This window comes from Schistocerca nitens, chromosome 8, assembly GCF_023898315.1.
Source record: "Schistocerca nitens isolate TAMUIC-IGC-003100 chromosome 8, iqSchNite1.1, whole genome shotgun sequence".
NCBI lineage: Eukaryota > Metazoa > Arthropoda > Insecta > Orthoptera > Acrididae > Schistocerca > Schistocerca nitens.
Window position 1 is genome coordinate 87,045,214 of NC_064621.1, and position 19,557 is coordinate 87,064,770.

The window sequence follows — 19,557 nt, forward strand, 5'->3', positions numbered from 1 at the left end:
TGGTAATTCTTGGTTGACAATCGCTATACTACGAGGAGGTGATTCACCACTTGGAGGACTTGAGAGCTATAATGAGAGAGATATTATAAGCTTTCGTACGTTTTCTATTGGTGTAATTCCAAAACAAGAATTATGGTACTTGTGTTGTTACTACAGATAAACCATTTCATTATATACAAAGAACAGGAGGAAGATCAACGCTAATGAGAGGCTTAATGTATGGTGTAAAATAAGTGGTGTCTAGTGTAGTCTAAAGACTACAAGAATAGGGATTGAGGGTAAATCGAACTGAAAAAAACTTAATGACTGTTAGCAGAAATGGGGCTACCGACAAGCTTAACATCCAAATATGAGACCAAGAAGCAGATGCTGGAATTCTGCTCCCTCCGAAACAAAATAACACGTGATGGGCGAAGCAAGAAGTGTATAAAAAGCAGACAAGTTTAAGATATCGGTTTTAATCTGAGGAAAGAAGTTTCTGTGTACGAGGTGCTATGGAAGGGTGCTGAAAATTAATTGGATTGATGAGTTAAGAAATAAAGACGCTGTCCACAGAATCGGCAAAGAAAGAAACATATGGAAAACGCTGACACGAGACGGGAGAGGACTACAGGACATGCATAAAGACGTTAGGGGATAGCTTCCATGGTACGAGAAAAATTTATGGGAAGGCAGAGATTGGAGCATATTCAACGAATACTTTGAAGACTTTGGATGAATATGCTACTCCACGATGAAGAGGCTGGCACGGATCAAATACGCGGCGGTCTTCATCACGCATCTAACAAGTCAGACAACTGACGACTCGTAAAAAAGGAGGTCGCGAAGATGGTAAACTTGTAGCGTCCAGTTGCGGGAAGAATTCGTCTCATGAGTTCGCTAGAACCTCTATGTTCTCTACGTATTTTCTCCTTTCTCTGCATAAGTAATACATATCCATAAAAAGTACTGATTTTCCTGATGCATCGAACTTTTTTGGACCTGTACGTACGTCGGGGAGGGACCAACAAATGTAGCTCGCGCTGTCGTGCTCGTACAGATTCGTGGTCTCTTTTCTCGTACTGTAGTACGTGTGCCCAGCAGATCCGCCGGCAGTCGTCAAGAGAACCACCGCGGTCCGAGCATCATCACCAGAGACTTGGGCGCGCGGCGTCTCCTACAGGTTGGCAACAGCTCGCGGTAAACGGCTGACCGCGCTGTCTCGGCTTTACGAGAGCAGCCACAGAGCGTAGGCCAACTTGGCGAAGGGGGAGGGCAGCGACGAAGAGTTTCCCATTCCGACAGGGGTGTGCAATGTGAAGCGCCGGTCCTAGCCCTCCTCGGGGCCCATCATCATCATGAACTTCTTCTTGGCGATCTTGGAGTACTTGATGTCGATGGGCCGCGTCGTGTCGTACAGCGAAGGCGCCTGCAGGATGATCAGCGCCGTGCCCATGACGCACGCGATCGTGAAGATCCACAGGAACAGCCGGTCCAGCACCATCGCCACGTACTTCCAGTCCTCCTCCACCTGCGGGCACCGCGTCACACAGTGTCACGACATATACCTCAAACAAGTGGCACGCAGTCAAGAATCGAAAAATAGCAATTGGAAGAGGTAGAGGACAATAATAACTGAACAATCTCTTCACTTGAAACTTCCTGGCAGATTAAAACTGTATGCCCGACCGAGACTCGAACTCGGGACTTTTGCCTTTCGCGGGCAAGTGCTCTACCACTTGCCCGCGAAAGGCGAAGGTCCCGAGTTCGAGTCTCGGTCGGGCACACAGTTTTAATCTGCCAGGAAGTTTCATATCAGCGCACACTCCGCTGCAGAGTGAAAATCTCATTCTGGAATCTCTTCACTTGTTGGCTTAGATCGAAGTGAGCAGCATATGACAAACATTCACACTGAGTAAAACGCTTTGTTACCGTCAAGAACACTTCGGTAATATTACATTATAAGGCCGCCACTAGCCTTGGCAATAGCCTCAGTTCGGTCAGGAAGAGAGTCCATAAATTTCTGCACGTATGCCACGTTTTGATGAGCGGAACAGGCAATGCTACCAAACTGCTGGGATGTTGATTGCCATATTTCACCCGTTGAAGAATGCAATGTGTGTATCGCTGTCTATCGCTTGCGCCTTTGTCCCGCATATTGCGCTGGGATGGCGTGGTTAAATCGGATTTGGCAAGTTAATGTGAATCGGTGGCCGGATGCCCTTCCTGCCGCCACGGCGTACCCCCCGGGACGGAATCTGTCTGCGTCCACTGTAAATCATGGAAAAGGGCAGGTGTGTTTCAAATGTCTGCGAGTCGTGTAACTGAGGCGGGACGTGGGGACCAGCCCGGTATTCACCTAGAGGAATGTGGAAAACCGCATAAAAACCACATCCAGGCTGGCCGGCACACCGGCGGGCGGATTCGATCCGGGGCCGGCGCGCCTACATGAGTCCAGGAAGGAGCGCATTAGCGCTCTCGGCTAACCTGGTGGGTTGAAGAATGCCATGTGTACACGAGAGCAACTATCAGATGCTTCTTAGACTTCAGCAAAGCGTTTGACGCTCTCGACTTCGACATTTAACTTGCGAAACTAAGCGGCCTAAATTTGTCACCAAATGGAGTGCAATGGTTTCGCTCATGCTTGACAGCTCACCGGCCATGTGGCATTTCGGGCAACATAAAGATACAATGGAGGCAGGTAGTATCAGGGGCCCCAGAGTTCGGGTGCATTTCATTGCACGTAAGTGATGTGTGAATAGTTTTGTCCTTCTGTAAATACCACATGTACGCTGATGGTCTCCAGCTATACCTACGTGTAAAACCAATAAACTTGAAGACAGCTGTCGAGATATTTACACGACGAATTAAACACATCATGGATCCACATTCTCTGAATTCAACTGACTGATAATAAGGCACAGACAATGCACGCAAGAAACTGTAGTTGCTCGATGGGTCTTATATATGTATCTCTAAATCATAACGTACATTTGTTTACATTTTATTTAAAATTAAAAATTTCTTTGAAAGTCTTTAACTTATGAAAACAAATCTACTTTACAAACAGGATTTTATGTTTTAGTGTTCTATTTTTTTTATTGTTTTGTGGATAGTATTATATTACTGTATATATGCAATCGGTACCTATCTCAGATATTTTTTGTTCTTTTTTCCAGTTGCTATTCAATATTCCTACAAGACACGTAAAACATGACGTGATTCTTGAATGGTAGAAGCGGTCTGAGAGTGTGGGTGATGGAAATAAGTGTATATAAATAACTTGCAGATAACTTGAGCACTGTAAGGTTGAAAACTGCTATGTCTAGGCCTAGCGAAAATGGAGAGAGGTCTAGATCCAAACGCAGCAATTTGCTGTGCTCGAGTTTTTTGTGTGCACTTGTTCCCATCCGCAACACCCCCTAGACCGCTTCCATCTTCGTTTTACATGTCTTGTGGCGATATTCGGTAGCAAGCGGAAAAACAGCTGAGGTATTTACCGAGTGTATATACACAGCAATATAATATAACAAAATAAACACTAAAATCCCACATATAATTCATATTGTAAATAAGAATTTTTTGTAGAGGTGTATAAACACTGACTGTCTAACAATCAGTATCGTTTTCAAACGTTAAAGAGCTACTCTCAAAGAAATATTTAATTTTACGTGAAATGTAAACAAATGCCGCACTTATTTGTACGCCTTATCTGTGCGCTACGGTCAGTCAGTTGAACCATGTACTTCAGAGAATGTGGACCAATGACATATATAACTCCTCATGCAAACGTCAACATTTGCACTAATGCGCACTGTTGCGAAATTCATCATCTAGTAAGCATCAGTGGAATGTTACGTGTGCCTAGACAAACCTAGGTACACTAGGCAGTTTTTGACTTTATTGTTTTTATTTGTGACAAACCTGTTTTTATTTTTAACAATCCTGTGTGGAATGTGCTACATACTATCCACTATAACGTCAACAAAGCACATGTGATATAGTCATAATGGAAAAGGACGTATAAAAATAAGTTTTTCGGGATATGAAAATGTAGAAATTCCATTTCAGTATTTGTGATAGCAAATATAAATAACGATTTTACATGTACTTTATGTAAATGCATCAAGTTACATATCAGAAGATGACAGCCGTTACTGTTGAAACTCGTCGTCAAACTAAGTAGTATTGAATGCAGTCTTGGCTATTAAAAGTATCTTTGACGCTATTAATCGAGCAAGAGACATGAAGGACAATTCAAGGTTTGCTGTTAAACTGGAAGGTAAGGGGTTGTGCGTTGTCCAAGGTACCGAAATAATTGCAAGATGCCCGAGTACTGCAGCCAAAATTAATGCTTTTGAGACAAAGGCCTGTATTGCAACTAGGTCAGAAGCGTGTTTACTGTGAGTTGGTCGACTGGCAGACGGGTTTGCGAGGGAAAGCGATCCCGGTCACCAGCTAGACGGTATCAGGGCGAGCAACTGTTCAGAGTGGAAAATCCCAACTGCCTCCTGCAGTGCAGTCACCCAAACATGTACTTCATGGATTCAAAAAGTGGAAATCTCGTACGGAGGTAAAAATATTTTAACGTTGCTACTAATCTAAACTGAGATCAGTTTTGTATTTAGATGTTTAAAAAAATGGTTCAAATGGCTCTGAGTACTATGGGACTCAACTGCTGAGGTCATTAGTTCCCTAGAACTTAGAACTAGTTAAACCTAACTAACCTAAGGACATCACAAACATCCATGCCCGAGGCAGGATTCGAACTGGCGACCGTAGCGGTCTTGCGGTTCCAGACTGCAGCGCCTGTAACCGCACGGCCACTTCGGCCGGCCTACATGTTTAATAAAGATCGTAATTTCAACTACTACAAACATGGCCCAACGAGGGAAAAATGTCGTGGAAGGAAAGATCCAGTGCACCAGACTTACGGGGAGAACAGGAAGCAGGTAGGTACGAGTAGATCAGATCACGAAAATCTCCAGCCTCTTTCTTTTGCAGTCCTAAAGAGTAGTTAGTAACTGTATGGTATAGCGACACTGGTTCATGGGTTAGGACACTCATCAATGAGTACATTTACATGTATTTCTTCTGCTGCTGATTGTTAGAAGCAAAGGAAATAGAACGAAATAGAGGGAAGTACTGCCCTGCAATCCAGCAGACAGCAGTTGATATCTCACACAGTAAAAACCCGGCAAGTGCTAGTAGGAATCGAACTCCGATACTTCTGTACAAACTTACGTGTAATCTTCTTCTTCTTTTGCTGGTGCCTTGTCCATCTGTTTCGCAGGGTCAGCATGGTTAGGACGGTTTTGGCAAGGTTAATTTTAAGGGGTGTCCGGGTGCCCTTCCTGCCACCACCCCATACCCCCCAGGAAGGAATTAGTGTACCCCATCTGTCTGCGTCTAGTGTAATCCATGGAATAGTATGGACGTGTTCAGATGTCTGCGTGTAAATGAGGCTTAACTTGGGAACCATCCCGGCATTCACCTAGCAGGATGTGGAAAACCGCCCAAAAACCACATCCAGGATGGAAGGCACCACCGGCCGACGTCGGTAATCCGCCAGGCGGATTCGATCCGGGGCCGGCGCTCCACCCCAAGTCCAGGAAGCAGCACATTAGCGCTCTCGGCTAACCAGGTGATTGTACAAACTTACGTGTATATAAACAGTAAATTCACACCGAAAATCGAACATCTCGACGATTTTCCCTTATTAGCGAAATCGCCACTGGCAAAATATCTGTCTGTGAATTTCAAGGTTTTCTACTACATACTAGTTTTTTGTTTTAAGTTTGAATTTTTTGTGTCATTTCGCACTCGTCACAGTAATTTCTATATTTAATTTATAATTTTGCAGTTATTTTGACATGGTTCGCTAACTGGCAGGTGCATGTGCTTTGAATTCGTCAGCTGTCACTTTTTTGCGATTACTGATAAGATTTGACTGACGTCTCCTGAGAAGAAACTGGCGGTGACGGCCACAGTGCTATTGTTGGTACGCAGAAGTCGAATTGTTGTCCGTAACACTTTAAAGGCTATTTTATGGAATATTGAAACCTCATTCCAAACAATGGAAGTGCAATGGTGCATCAGTTACGAGTATTGCTCTGCTCTGAAACACAAAAGGTGATGCACGTATCGTAAACATAGACTCTCAGGGATTGTATGTATGTGGAATGATAATGAACCGCATGGTGGGTAAGTCGGGCTGCCTTATTATGCCTCTTATCGCTAGCTGGCAAAGGAAACGGTTTCACAGCGGCAGAGGACTGCACTTCATCGTATCCCAGCCAATTAGTACGAAATATTTGTATAGTATATACTCAAAGCTTTCTCGTGAATCACTCTGTCTCTTGCTGAAAATCAGATCAAAGTTCTTATAGTAGTTCATGATATATTCGACAGATTACCAATCCAATGTAAGTCTGTCATCTCTCTCCCCCCCCTCCCCTCTCTCTCTCTCTCTCTCTCTCTCTCTCTCACACACACACACACACTCACACTCACCCACACACACACACCACAAGTGTGATAAAATTAAAAATTAACTATTTTCGGATTTTTTTCCCTTTACTTTTACTGCGAAACTTTGCTTAGTGTCAAATATCGTGATTCTAGACGAAGGGGAAGTACTCTATAAGTTTTGGTGTGTGACCCTGCGAGTATCTTTTTATTGCGTTTACTTAGAAGCTTGATGAATCTCTTACACCTCCAAAAGACCGTAGATCTTGGTATGTGACATAAATTTCAACTTGATACTCTAACTACTCCTGTGAAACATGTGTATTTAGAGTGGGACACACCGATGGACAGTTGGACAATAAAATGATCCTATAAGGCACGAGTGCCCACCTTTTTAACTCACTTGGACCATACTAGAAGAGGACGAGTATTTTTAGGCCGCACCTAATATACTCAACTGCTGAGAAAAAAAAGAACAGCATGGACCAATGCGAGAATAGCATCGCGCGGAAGGAGTTTCAGATTCAAAATATTCAGTGTGTGATATCTTAACAACAAACGGAGTTTTATAAATTTTTTTACCGATCGTGTGACAGATTCTACCTTCTTGGGCCGAAATGACACTTGCTTTGGACCTAAGGCCGTGGGTTGGACACACTGCTATAAGGCTTACTGTTTTTACTGACTGAGGTAAAATACTGTAAACAATATAGCGTTGGCTGTAGAAAAATACTAACGACTACCTATTCAACATCAGCGAATTGATCGATCAACTTACAGTTAACACGTTCTGCAGAAAAGGGAACATGGGAAAATTGATAAGGGCCGCACATACAGGTATGGAGGAAACTATGTGTATGATGAAACTTCCTGGCAGATTAAAACTGTGTGCCCGACCGAGACTCGAACTCGTGTATGATGTCACTCATCACTGATCTACTGACTGCATCTTTCGCCAAGAGACTTGCCACAATGATAGGCGATCACATCCCTCGTGAAGACGCCAAGCTGTGAGTATCCACTGCCTAAAGTGTTTGCTATGTTCCAGCCTGCACCTTCAGGGTGTCCAACAATGAAGGATTCTTCAGATCCTTCGAATGAAGATGAGGTATTATTTTCCACTAGCACCCGACCAAGATTTGTAGCGTGACACGGAACAGCAATCATGGCCCCACATGGATTAAATAATGTAAAATACATCTCACAGGCAAGCTAATGGAATTGTCTTTGAGACGTGTTGGGAAATTGTGCAATTTCATTCTGTAACAAAACGTAATAATTTATAACAGATTTCCGATTCAATTAATGTGATTCCTTATTAGCCACATTTCCTTCTTGTAACCTGTTCCCAGTTATATAATTCTGATCTCTGTTGCCTTACCTTCAACAGATTTGAACCCAGCAATAATTAAAACAGCTGATAGGACGAGAGGGTCACAATATAACTTTCCGCCCACTGCGATACTGCCAATGTCACCACAACTATATTCAAACATGGTATGTGGAAGAAAGAAGCAGGAAGAACATAGCTTGAAAAATATGAAACGAAAAGCTGTGTTAATGGAGCCACTGAAGCTGAAAGAAAAAAAAATTGACACTGCCGTAAGAAGTGATATGTGTCCCAGAGTACGTTAACATGGACAGTGAAGTGGCAATGGAGAGATTAATTTTAGAAGATGTAGCAGAACCTGAAGGAGTGTCTTCGTAAAGGGCTATAAATGTAAGGTATACTTAAAATCACAAGAGGTGTTTAAATTTACGTTTTACTCTATTCTGATAGAGAACATGTAGATAGTAGAATAACGAAAAATTGAGGATAGTTTGGGAAATATTAATACAGGTGAGAACTTGACCGTCGCATCTTTTGTAACCGTGGTGGTACATAAAAAAAGCATGTGAGTAGTTTTCATGCACATAATCTGAATAAAATAATTAAATTTGATGCTGACCGTTTAAAAAGCTATATTAGTGCAATACTTTGGTGACGTAAGAGACAAGGTCATCCATGAGATGTGAAAATTAACAGGTGCCTTTGACACAAAGGAGCCATAAATACATAGAAGTTTTATTTAATGGTAGACGCTACCAACACCGAGTTGCGCTTTTTGGTTTGGATTTTACCACGAGAAAGTTTGTTAGAGCTCTGGACAGTGTATTGGGGCAGGAGCTCACATCAAGGTGGATGATTTATTAACTACAACACTGACGTTTCAGGAGCATTGTGCAGTTTTGGAAAAAATATTGCTATGCTTTGAACAGCGTACAGATGATTTTAAAATTCGGTAGCATGGAATGTACGGTAGAAAGGTCAAAAAGTGTGGACCACTGTGAAACCAGATAAAATGAGAATAAGCAATTATTCCCCTTCTAAGGTGAAAAGACAACTCTGTTCGCTATTTAGAATGCAAAAATATATTCAGAATTTTATCAAAACAGACATTTATTTGGCTGAGATACACGAGAAAGAAAGAACGTGTTTGTGGACTAGGAGTTGCTGCAATTATTGGACATTGTGAAGGAAGAGTTGACGATGCTGAAAGAAATGCATTAGCAACACGTGAGTTCCCCCTTTTGTTTAACAACATTAGGTGAAGGACACGATGTGAACTGTTACATCAAAGAAGAAACTGCATAGCAAGAGAGGCATATGAAGTACATCCATAGTTACATTGACATTAGCCAAGTGGATAGCTCTAGTACAGCTTTTTATGAAGTGGCTTATTTCAAGTTGTTTCAAAAAAATTTATTGTGTGCTAAGAACGTTCCACAGTCCTGAGTGAGGAAGGAGATAAAAATCTGGTTTCGCTCTAAGGAGATTTAGTGAGAGATATAATGTAGTGATCAAGTTTCACTTGTATACAGCTTCTTGTAAGGCCGTTTCTCATTTGGACTGAAGAATTGAAACTCATCTGTAGTCCAAGTAAAATTTGTGTCAGTCATCCAAAATGACAGGAGAAATCATTTAAGTATCATAGAATACTATTAACTCATAGCCATTAAGAATCAGCTCTTGTTTCCACAAGGACGCAGAAAAGAAGAGATGCCCATTGAAGTAGCTTTCTAACAGTTAAGGAAAACGAAGAATAGGAAGCATCGCTGGTTTTACTTGCTTACGACATTTTGCTTCTTGATATGAAGTACTGAATATGGTGGAGCAGTAGTTAGGACAACGGACCTGCATTCTCGATGAACGAAGTCCAGATACCAATCTGGCCATGCAGATTTAGGTTTTCCATGGTTTCTCTAAATCGATTAGGTTGAACGGTGCTATGTAAGACGAGGAATCTATTATGGATCTTATATGTATAAACTCGCCAGAATAATTGGAACAGTAGTTATGTTCTTAGGTATAGCAACTGCACTTATAGGATATATTCTAGCTTGAGTTCAAATATCATTCTGAGGTGCAACAGTAGTTACTAATTTATTATCAGCAATTCCATACTTAGGAACAGATTTAGTTCATTTGGGAAGGACTCAGGTGATTCGTGATGAAAAGGTTTTGGGTCTCCAGCTGCTTTGCTATATCGAAGTACCTCGACGTTTTCGGACACCCACAGACGATACGCAGTATCTCGACACTTCATCAGTAGAAGAGAAGACAATCGCCGAAACATCGTGGTACATCTACACTGCCACCTGGCGACAAACCCGAGACCTTGTGATATAATATCATAATTGATTATCGAAGCAATGTTTATCATGGCACACAGGAACAAACTCTTTGAGACTAACCTGAATATATGTCACCTGCATTGTATTTTTAGGGCTCCGAATGTCAATCAGTAAAAACGGAGCCGTTATAGAATTCCTTTGTTGTTCTTTTGTCCGTCTGTTGAGACCCCTTTCAATCAAGAACGGGTACAGGTGTCGAATTGAAATTTATGTCAAATGCTTAGGTCTATAATCCATCAGAGGTGTAAAAATTTTAAACTTATAAGTCAATACAATTAAAAGATGTCGCCATTCGTGCCACATACTTTGATACTCGGAACCTCACTCATCAGAACCTATAGACGACCTATCTACAGGGTGATGTCGTTTTATACAATTTACAAGGAATCACCAATGCCAGAATGTTGCTATGCGTATGTCTTAAATATAACTAAAACGGAGAAATTTGAGTGGGACCCATGCTTTGAGGTTCCGTACAAACTTAGTTATGTATAAACAGGATGTCGTTTTCTGCAAACCACCATGTTATATCTGGCCTTCAAAAGCCACGCGCGGGATTTTCGTATTCTTTCGCTCGCTTGCTACAGTACAGAAAAATCGAAGAGGAGCTTCTCGTGGGGAATTTAATGTAGTTAAATTTTGTATAAATAAAATACGGCGTTTCAGTCTTCGATCGCTATTTATTTTCAGTTACCGGCTAGCTGCCCATCTTCAGATCATATATTGCAGTTACAGAGTAACTTGTCCGTACAGAACAATCAGTTCGCTTATGACAGCGAACCGATTGTTCTGTACGGACAAGTTACTCTGTAACTACAATATATGCTCTGCAGATTGGCAGCCAGCCCGAAACCGGTAATTGAAAATAAAGAATAGCGATCGAAGACTGAAACGCCCTATTTTATTTAATGAACGATCGTGGAACTCCCATTAAGACAATCATGTCTAGTTTTGTTAAATTTTGTGTTGGAGTTAGTTTCTGCGAGAGACAGTAGTTTACAAGATGTTCAAGAAAAACGTACAAAAGTGAGCTTGAGATACACACCCACTCCCACACTTAGCCCTCACCGGTCAGGATTTCTAGTATGTTGTTCATGGCACTTCCGCCAACCACTGTACGAAAATTTTGCGGCTGCACGAGTTATTTTCCACATTCGTCCTTCCTTAGTCTGCTTTGACTGGCTAAGTCGAGCAATTACAAATTGAGAAACTGACGTTCGTATAAATATTACCTAAAAGTTTTGGAATTTTAACAGCATAAAATATACAATTGCTTCGTTGTATTAGTCAGGCCTTCTCCCTAGGGTTAAGTTTGGCTCGAACTATCAGCGTAATTGGTTTTAGACTAACGTTTACAAAATTTGTTTTCCTTTCATTGCCCTCAGGAGCATGTCACATTAATAATGTTAACGAAATACCCGATTGCACCGGTGGTGTAGTAGAGATGAAAAAGATGGAATATCGAGAGTAGTTTCTGTAGTTGGGAATCTTTGTACAGTTGTAGCAGGGGGTACCGCGAAGAACTTATTATAAATTCTGACTGGTGATGGATGAGTGTGAGTGTGTGTGTCTGTGTGTGTGTGTGTGTGTGTGTGTGTGTGTGTGTGTGTATGTGTGTGTGTGTTTGTGTGTGTGGAGTTGCGTTTGCGTTTGAAAGTCACTTTTGTAGGTTTCTCTTGAATAACTCGAAAACTGTGGCCTCGAGCGGAAATGTATCCTAGTACGGAATTTAACTACATCGAATTTCCTTCACATTTTTTCTATAGGATTAACAGTTTGCGCGTAGCGAGCGGGAGAATATGAAAGTCTCGTCTATGGATTTCGGAGGCCAGGTATAACATTGTGGTTTGCATCAAACGACATACGTAGGCACAGCTGACTCATCCTGTTTATACGTGACTAAGTTTGTACGGAACCTCAGAGCATAAGACCCAATCATATTTGTCTGTTTCTTCATACACACGACATACATATAGCAACATTGCGACACTGGCGATTCCTTGCGAATTCCTTAGACATCTTAAGAACTTCTGAACCTGTCTTTCAGATGCCTCTGAAAAGTCCATATTTCGAATATTAATTCATCGCAAGACATTTTGTAACCAAGAATTGATGATCTAGAATAACTAAAGACCATAATTGGATAATAGGTTTTATGAGAGACCTTGTGATTTGGCTAATTTCAAAATTGTACAATACATTAAGAAAAGAGGCAGTGGTGAAATATTATGAGTTATTTAAAGTACTGTTTTGAAAAGGAACGTACATTCGACAGATACCAGAGGAAGACAGATCATGTTTTACACAAACAGTTTTCACCCAAACATATCTGCTGAATTCATGATACTAAAATATTAATGATGTAAGTAATGAAACTTCTTGCTAGATTAAAACTGTGTGCCGGACCGAGACTCGAACTAGGAACCTTTGCCTTTCGCGGGCAAGTGCTCCACCAACTGAGCTACCCAAGCACGACTGACGCCCTGTCCTCACAGAATTACTTCTGCTAGTGCCTCGTCTCCTACCTTCCAAACAAATTAATGATGTAAGTAATTTTATCTCTTTAAAACTTCTGAATTATTACATGTTCACAAAATCCGAGACCAGTTCTTGAATGACAAAAATGCCTTGAAGATGAGACACTTTGTATATCAATTCGCAAAATGTACATTTATTTTCATTTCGTTAAGATGGCAGACAGGGCTTTGAAAATAATAGAAATTTAATACGCGAGGGAAACGGTATTCTAAGTGAACACTAATATAACTAAAGTAGTGTAATCTTGTAGACACATTAATTCTGCTGTAGAGTACACTCCGTTTTCGTGACCTCTCCTAACTGAAACTAGAGAGATGAAGGGTATCTGTAAACGGATTTACAGAGGCTCCGAAAGACAGTTCTGAGTGAACTGATGTTGTGGCAGATCGTGTAGATCTGCAGTATTCTTAATTTCTCTGAATGCCTTCCAAATGTAACGGTGAAAAAAAAAATCCGATGGCTGTTGTACGTGACAGGCCTTCGTGAGTCGGTTCAAAATGGCTCTGAGCACTATGGGACTTAACATCTATGGTCATCAGTCCTCTAGAACGTAGAACTACTTAAACCTAACTAACCTAAGGACATCACACAACACCCAGACATCATGAGGCAGAGAAAATCCCTGACCCCGCCGGGAATCGAACACGGGAAACCGGGCGCGGGAAGCGAGAAGGCTACCGCACGACTACGAGCTGCGGACCTTCGCGAGTCGCATTTACGTGTTAAATACTGAGATATGAAGACATGTTTGGACCAGTCAGTATGTACAGGGCACATAAATAGAAAAAAAACTGATCGAACAAGCTAACTCTGGGACCATGAACTCGGAACTGGTTGCAGATAGCTAACTCTTCATATGATGCTGATGAGATGCACGAGTTTGATTTGTACCATTATTAAATGGAGCCAAGGTGTAGGAGCCGTCAGTAGCATACGCTGGTAAGGTCTACACGGACAAATATCGCCAATTTAATTGGCCCTTTTGGTTTCCAGTGTTGGTGACGGTGGAAGGGCACTTACGCTCTCGAACTTGTCCTTGTTCTTGACGTGCTGGGCGATGAAGCGCGCGTCCTCGATGGTCTTCTCCATCTCGTGAGTGGGCTTGTCGAAGGAGGGGCTGACGTCGTGCGGGTGCAGCGCGGCGGCGGCGGCGGCGGCGGCAGCGGCGGCGGGACAGGAGGCGGCGCCCCCGAACAGGTCGTCGTCGGCGGCGGGCAGCGGGATGCCCGGGTGCAGCGGCAGCGGCAGCGGGGGCAGGCCCTGGTCGCCGAAGGCGGCGGCGGGCAGCGCCAGCGGCAGGTCGTAGTCGGCCGAGAAGCGCTTGCCGCCGCCCCCGCCGCCGCCCAGGCTGACGCTGCCGCCCACGCTGCCGCCCAGGCTGAGGCTGCCGCCGCCGCCGCCCGTGGCCGCCGCCGCGAAGCCCAGGTACTTGTCGACGTCGGGCGGCGTGTCCAGCAGGACGCCGTCCGGCGCCTCGTCCTCCTCGTCCACCGCGTCGTCCTTCTTCGGCCGCTCGATCAGCAGCACCTTGGGCAGCATCTGAAGGACCAACAGCACAGCGCGCGGTTACCTCAGGCGCACACTGCAGGACAGCTCGCGTGTCCAGGTGGGCAGGGCTGAGCAAGCAGCTAGCAAATAGGCAGACACGGCCGCTGGGCTGAAGCGAGCGTGATAGTTCTGCTCTGGCAGGACTCGGGGCGGCTTGGCCAAATGGTTCGTGCCTGCCCAGAATGCATACACTATATGCGCCTGCACGCGAGTGAGATAAATGGAGCTCATCAGTGCCCGCGTACTACACTACTTGCCATTAAAATTCCTACACCACGAAGATGACGTGCTACAGACGCGAAATTTAACAGACAGGAAGAAGATGCTGTGATATGCAAATCATTAGCTTTTCAGAGCATTCACACAAGGTTGGCGCCGGTGGCAACACCTACAACGTGCTGATATGAGGAAAGTTTCCAACCGATTTCTCATACACAAACAGCAGTTGTCCGGCGTTGCTTGGTGAAACGTTGTTGTGATGCCTCGTGTAATGGGGAGAAATGCGTACCATCACGTTTCCGACTTTCATAAAGGTCGGATTGTAGCCATCGCGATTGCGGTTTATCGTATCGCGACATTGCTGCCCGCGTTGGTCAAGATCCAATGACTGTCGGCAGAATATGGAATCGATGGGTTCAGGAGGGTAATACGGAACGCCGTGCTGGATCCCAACAGCCTCGTATCACAAGCAGCCGAAATGACAGGCATCTTATCCGCATGACTGTAACGGATCGTGTAGCCACGTCTCGATCCCTGAGTCAACAGGTCGGGACGTTTGCAAGACAACCACCATCTGCACGAACAGTCGTTTGCAGCAGCATGGACTATCAGCTCGGAGACCATGGCTGCGGTTTCCCTTGACGCTGCATCACAAACAGGAGCGAATGCGATGGTGTACTCAACGACGAACCTGGGTTCACGACTGGCAAAACGTCATTGTTTCGGATGAATCCAGGTTCTGTTTACAGCATCATGATGATCGCATCCGTGTTTGGCGACATCGCGGTGAACGCACGTTGGAAGCATGTATTCGTCGTCGCCATACTGGAGTATCACCCGGCGTGATGCTATGGGGTGCCATTGCTTACACTTCTCGGTCACGTTCGCATTGACGGCACTTTGAACAGTGGACGTTACATTGCGTATGTGTTACGACCCGTGGCTCTACCCTTCATTCGATCTCTGCGAAACCCTACATTTCAGCAGGATAATGCACGACTGCATGTTGCAGGTCCCGTACGGGCCTTTCTGGATGCAGAAAATGTTCGACTGCTGCCCTGGCCAGCACATTCTCCAGATCTCTCACCTACTGAAAACGTCTGGTCAATGGTAGCCGAGCAACTGGCTCGTCATAATACGCCAGTCACTACTCTTGATGAACTGTGGCATCGTTTTGAAGCTGCACGGGCGGCTGTACTTGTACACGCCATCCAAGCTCTGTTTGACTCAATGCCAAGGCGTATCAAGGCCGTTCTTACGGCCAGAGGTGGTTGTTGTGGGTACTGATTTCTCAGGATCTATGCACCCAAACTGAATGAAAATGTAATCACATGTCAGTTATAGTATTATATATTTGTCCAATGAATACCTGTTTATGATCTGCATTTCTTCTTAATGTAGCAATTTTAATGACTAGTAGTGTATTTCAGTCACAGGTGATACAGAGTCTGCATGACATCTTCTATTGAAACCAGTATCTCAGTGAACTGATTAGTGTCGGCATTCTTTTGCAGGCGATTTCTGGAGCACTGTCCAGATTATCTTTATCTCAGCAGCAGAATTTTTCATAAAGGTTTGTTTATTACAATTGCAAAAATTTGTGCAGTGCATCAGATATGTGAAATGAATAAATTTCTTTGAATTACAACAAATGTTGTGAAAACATTTTTCTAGATTAACTCAGTGAATTTACAAGCTGAAGCTAGGGCGGAAACGATATCCAGTAGATTTGAATGGTCTTCTAGTTGAATGTTTTGTATCTGAATATTACGATCTGAAATAAGAGGGCCATTATGTATTTATCTCGTACAAATACATTGGTACTCAGACCTAAAACTTAATGAATGACGAAAATTTCGAAACGATAGGATGTTAATACGTAATTAACTAGAATAGTTCGAAAGACGCGTGCAAAAGAGAACTTTAAATTTTTCAGTAACTCGTAAACTGGTTTGTTTTCGTTAAAATTTTGCAGCTACGTTCTGTAAGCATTATCGATGGGTAATGTAGGTTCTTTGATTCGTCTCTCGCTGAGACATCGCTACAGAAGCATGATGACTTTGGTGACTTCCGTTCGAAGCCAATCAGATGGTTGGTTGAGTCATGATCGCAATGAGTTTGAAAGACATACGTATTCCTTCAGACATGTTATCAGTCAGATCAGAGTGTGTGGCAGCGGTCGCCAGAATTGGTAAAAATGTTTAATTTATTCTACTGACAGACGAGGTGCTGCAGTCAATTCATTCGTGTGGTACTCGTGTCGCACGCATCGTTGTCCACTGACCTCACCTAGTAACTTACGAAATCGAGCTCATATTTACGTACTAGCTGTTGTAAAAGTTCAGAGTCATTACAGTTTTTCTGAGCTTGAACTTCGTTACACAATCGTGTCATTCAGTCCGGAACATTCTGCATTCAATTCCGTCGCTCTCTTCTACAGTTCAGGTCATTCTATATTTTGATGGAAGTCGTGCACATAAATTTGTATATGTGTGATTATTGAAATTTTTGCCTTTTGTTTTATGTGCATCTCGAAAGCTGGGTGGCTCGTGTCCTTTTCTTACTTCATTTGAAGTCAATTTAGATAATTTACAAGGGTCACTCCAAAAGAAATGCACGCTATTTTTTGTAAAAATACTCTTTTCATTCTACATGTGTGAAAGTTTTACAGTGTGTAGATAAATCCTTCCCGCTTGTTTTCAAACTTAGCTAAACCTTTTCCCGTGAGTGGTGCCGTCACAGCATGTCTTCAAGATGGCTGCTACACTTGACGTTCCTCAGAAGCAACCTGCTGTCATAGAATTCCTGTGCTGTGTAAACGAGACGGAAACAACCACATGAGGTTGAAAAAGGTGTATGGAGATGCTGCTGTCGATAGCAGTACAGTTAGTCGGCGGGCAAGCAGGTTACGTGATGAAAGTGGGCACGGCAATATTGAGGATTGTCCACGCTGCGGCAGGCCTCGTATTGCACACACTCCAGACAATGTGCAGAGAGTTAACGAATTGGTGACTGCTGGCAGACGCGTCACAGTGAACGAATTGTCACGCTACGTTGGGATAGAGGAAGGAAGTGTTTGCAGAATACTGAAAGTGTTAGCGTTAAGTAAGGTTTGTGCCAGGTGGGTTCCCAGGGTGTTGACAGTGGCTCACAAAGAAAAAAGAAAAACGGTATGCAGCGAACTTTTGGGACAGTACGAGAATGGTGGAGATGAATTTCTTGGAAGAATTGTGACAGGTGATGAAACATGGCTCCATCATTTTTCACCAGACGAAGAGGCAATAAATGGAGTGGAATCATGCAAATTCACACAAGGAAAAAAAAAATCAAAACCACACCTTCTGCTGGAAAAGTTATGGCTACGGTGTTTTTCGATTCCGAACGACTTTTGCTTGTGGACATCATGCCAAGTGGAACCACCATAAATTCTGATGTATGTGTGACGACACAAGAAACTTCAAGCTCGACTGAGTCGTATCCGACCACATCGGTAAAAGCAGGATTTTTTGCTGTTGCACGACAATGCACGGCCACATGTCAGTCAAAAAACCAAGGAAGAGATCACAAAACTCGGATGCACAACGCTGAAACACTCGCCTTACACTTCTGACCAGGCTCCATATGACTATCATCTCTTTGGGAAACTGAAAGACTCTCTTCGTGGAACAAGGTTTGAAGATGATGACTCCCTTGTGCAAGCTGCCAAACAGTGGCTCCAACAGGCTGGTCCAGAATTTTACCGTGCTGGTATACAGGCGCTGGTTCCAAGATGGCATAAGGCAGTTGAGAGGGATGGAAATTATGTGGAGAAATGAAAATATTGTTCCTAAAGGATGTATCTACACACTGTAAAACTTTCAAACGTGTAGAATAAAAGATGGGTTTTAAAAAAATAGTGTGCATTTCTTTTCGAGTGGCCTTCGTAATTTCATTTGCTTTTAGTAAGGTCTATTTTCCTAAGTCATTTATTGAACATTTACTGGTATTATGGCGTAGCTTTTGTCTAACGCCGTCTTGCACAAATATGTTGTCTTTCTGTCTGTTATTGATTGTAAATAGCTGAGACTATAGTTAATCATAAGAAATATGCAGCTCTCTGGATGCAAATTCTCAAATGTGAAGATTATACCGCAGAGTTCGAGTTTCTGATGCAGATTAACTACAGTCTGTGTATATATATCTTCTATGCTCACCGCATTGCATAGATGTGTTCAGCTTTCCACGGTAGTAGGTGTAGATTGAGTTCTTTCGAACCGCATCATTATTCAAATAACTTGGAGAATTATTATCAGCATAAAGACAGATATTTACGAACAAAAGTACAGTGGTTCCAAACAGGAGCTAAAATCCCCATTGCTCAGTCTTCAACTGTAAGTTGGTCACTGCTATACACTAGTAATTTTTAAGCGATTTTACAAATATTCTTTTTTTGCGGTGGGGGGGGGGGGGGGAATTTGTGGTAAGGTCTTATAAGGCCACTCCTGCCGGTGTGGCCAAGCGGTTCTAGGCGCTTCAGTCTGGAAGCGCACGACCGCTACGGTCGCAGGTTAGAATCCTGCCTCGGACATGGATGTGTGTGATGTCCTTACGTTAGTTAGGTTTAAGTTGTTCTAAGTTCTAGGGGACTGATGGCGTGCTCAGAGCCATTTGAACCATTTTTTTTTCTTATGGGACCAAACTACTGAGGTCATCGGTCCGTAAGCTTACACACTGTTTAATCTAACTTAAACTAACTTACGCTAAGGACGACACACACACCCAAGCCCGAGGGAGGACTCGAACCTCCGACGGGGGCAAGCCGTGCGGACCGTTTCAAGGCGCCTGAGACCGCGCGGTTGCCCCGCTCGGCTGCAAGTAATTTTAACAGGTGTTGATGTTCAGTTATAAGAGCTGTACTGTCTTTTATTAGTTTCTCAGTTTACTATTTGTGCTAATGAGTTAATTTCTTATTCGTTTTCTAAATCAAATAGTGTTACGAAATTATTTATTAGGTCACGAATTTGTTAGTAACAAGGCATTGTTTCGCTAAATCAGGTCTTAAAGATAATACTTGTAGTGTTTAATCCTATTTAAAGCAGTAGACACCGCGAGTTTTCTGTATAATGAAGGTTTTCTAATAAACTATGTTTC

The 19,557-nt window shown here is 43.1% G+C and overlaps 1 protein-coding gene across 1 annotated transcript in view; it reads right to left on the bottom strand.

Annotated features, from left to right (window-relative positions):
• Window positions 1–443: 443 nt before the first annotated feature.
• LOC126198966 (acetylcholine receptor subunit alpha-like 1) overlaps window positions 444–19,557 on the bottom strand; it is a 407,815-nt gene continuing 388,701 nt past the window's right edge. The window contains exons 7-8 of the mRNA XM_049935619.1: window positions 13,681–14,199; window positions 444–1,510 (exon numbers count right to left, since the gene is read on the bottom strand). Of these exons, the coding sequence (XP_049791576.1) occupies window positions 1,310–1,510; window positions 13,681–14,199 (720 nt within the window). The 3' untranslated portion in view covers window positions 444–1,309. The remainder of the gene's footprint in view (window positions 1,511–13,680; window positions 14,200–19,557) is intronic.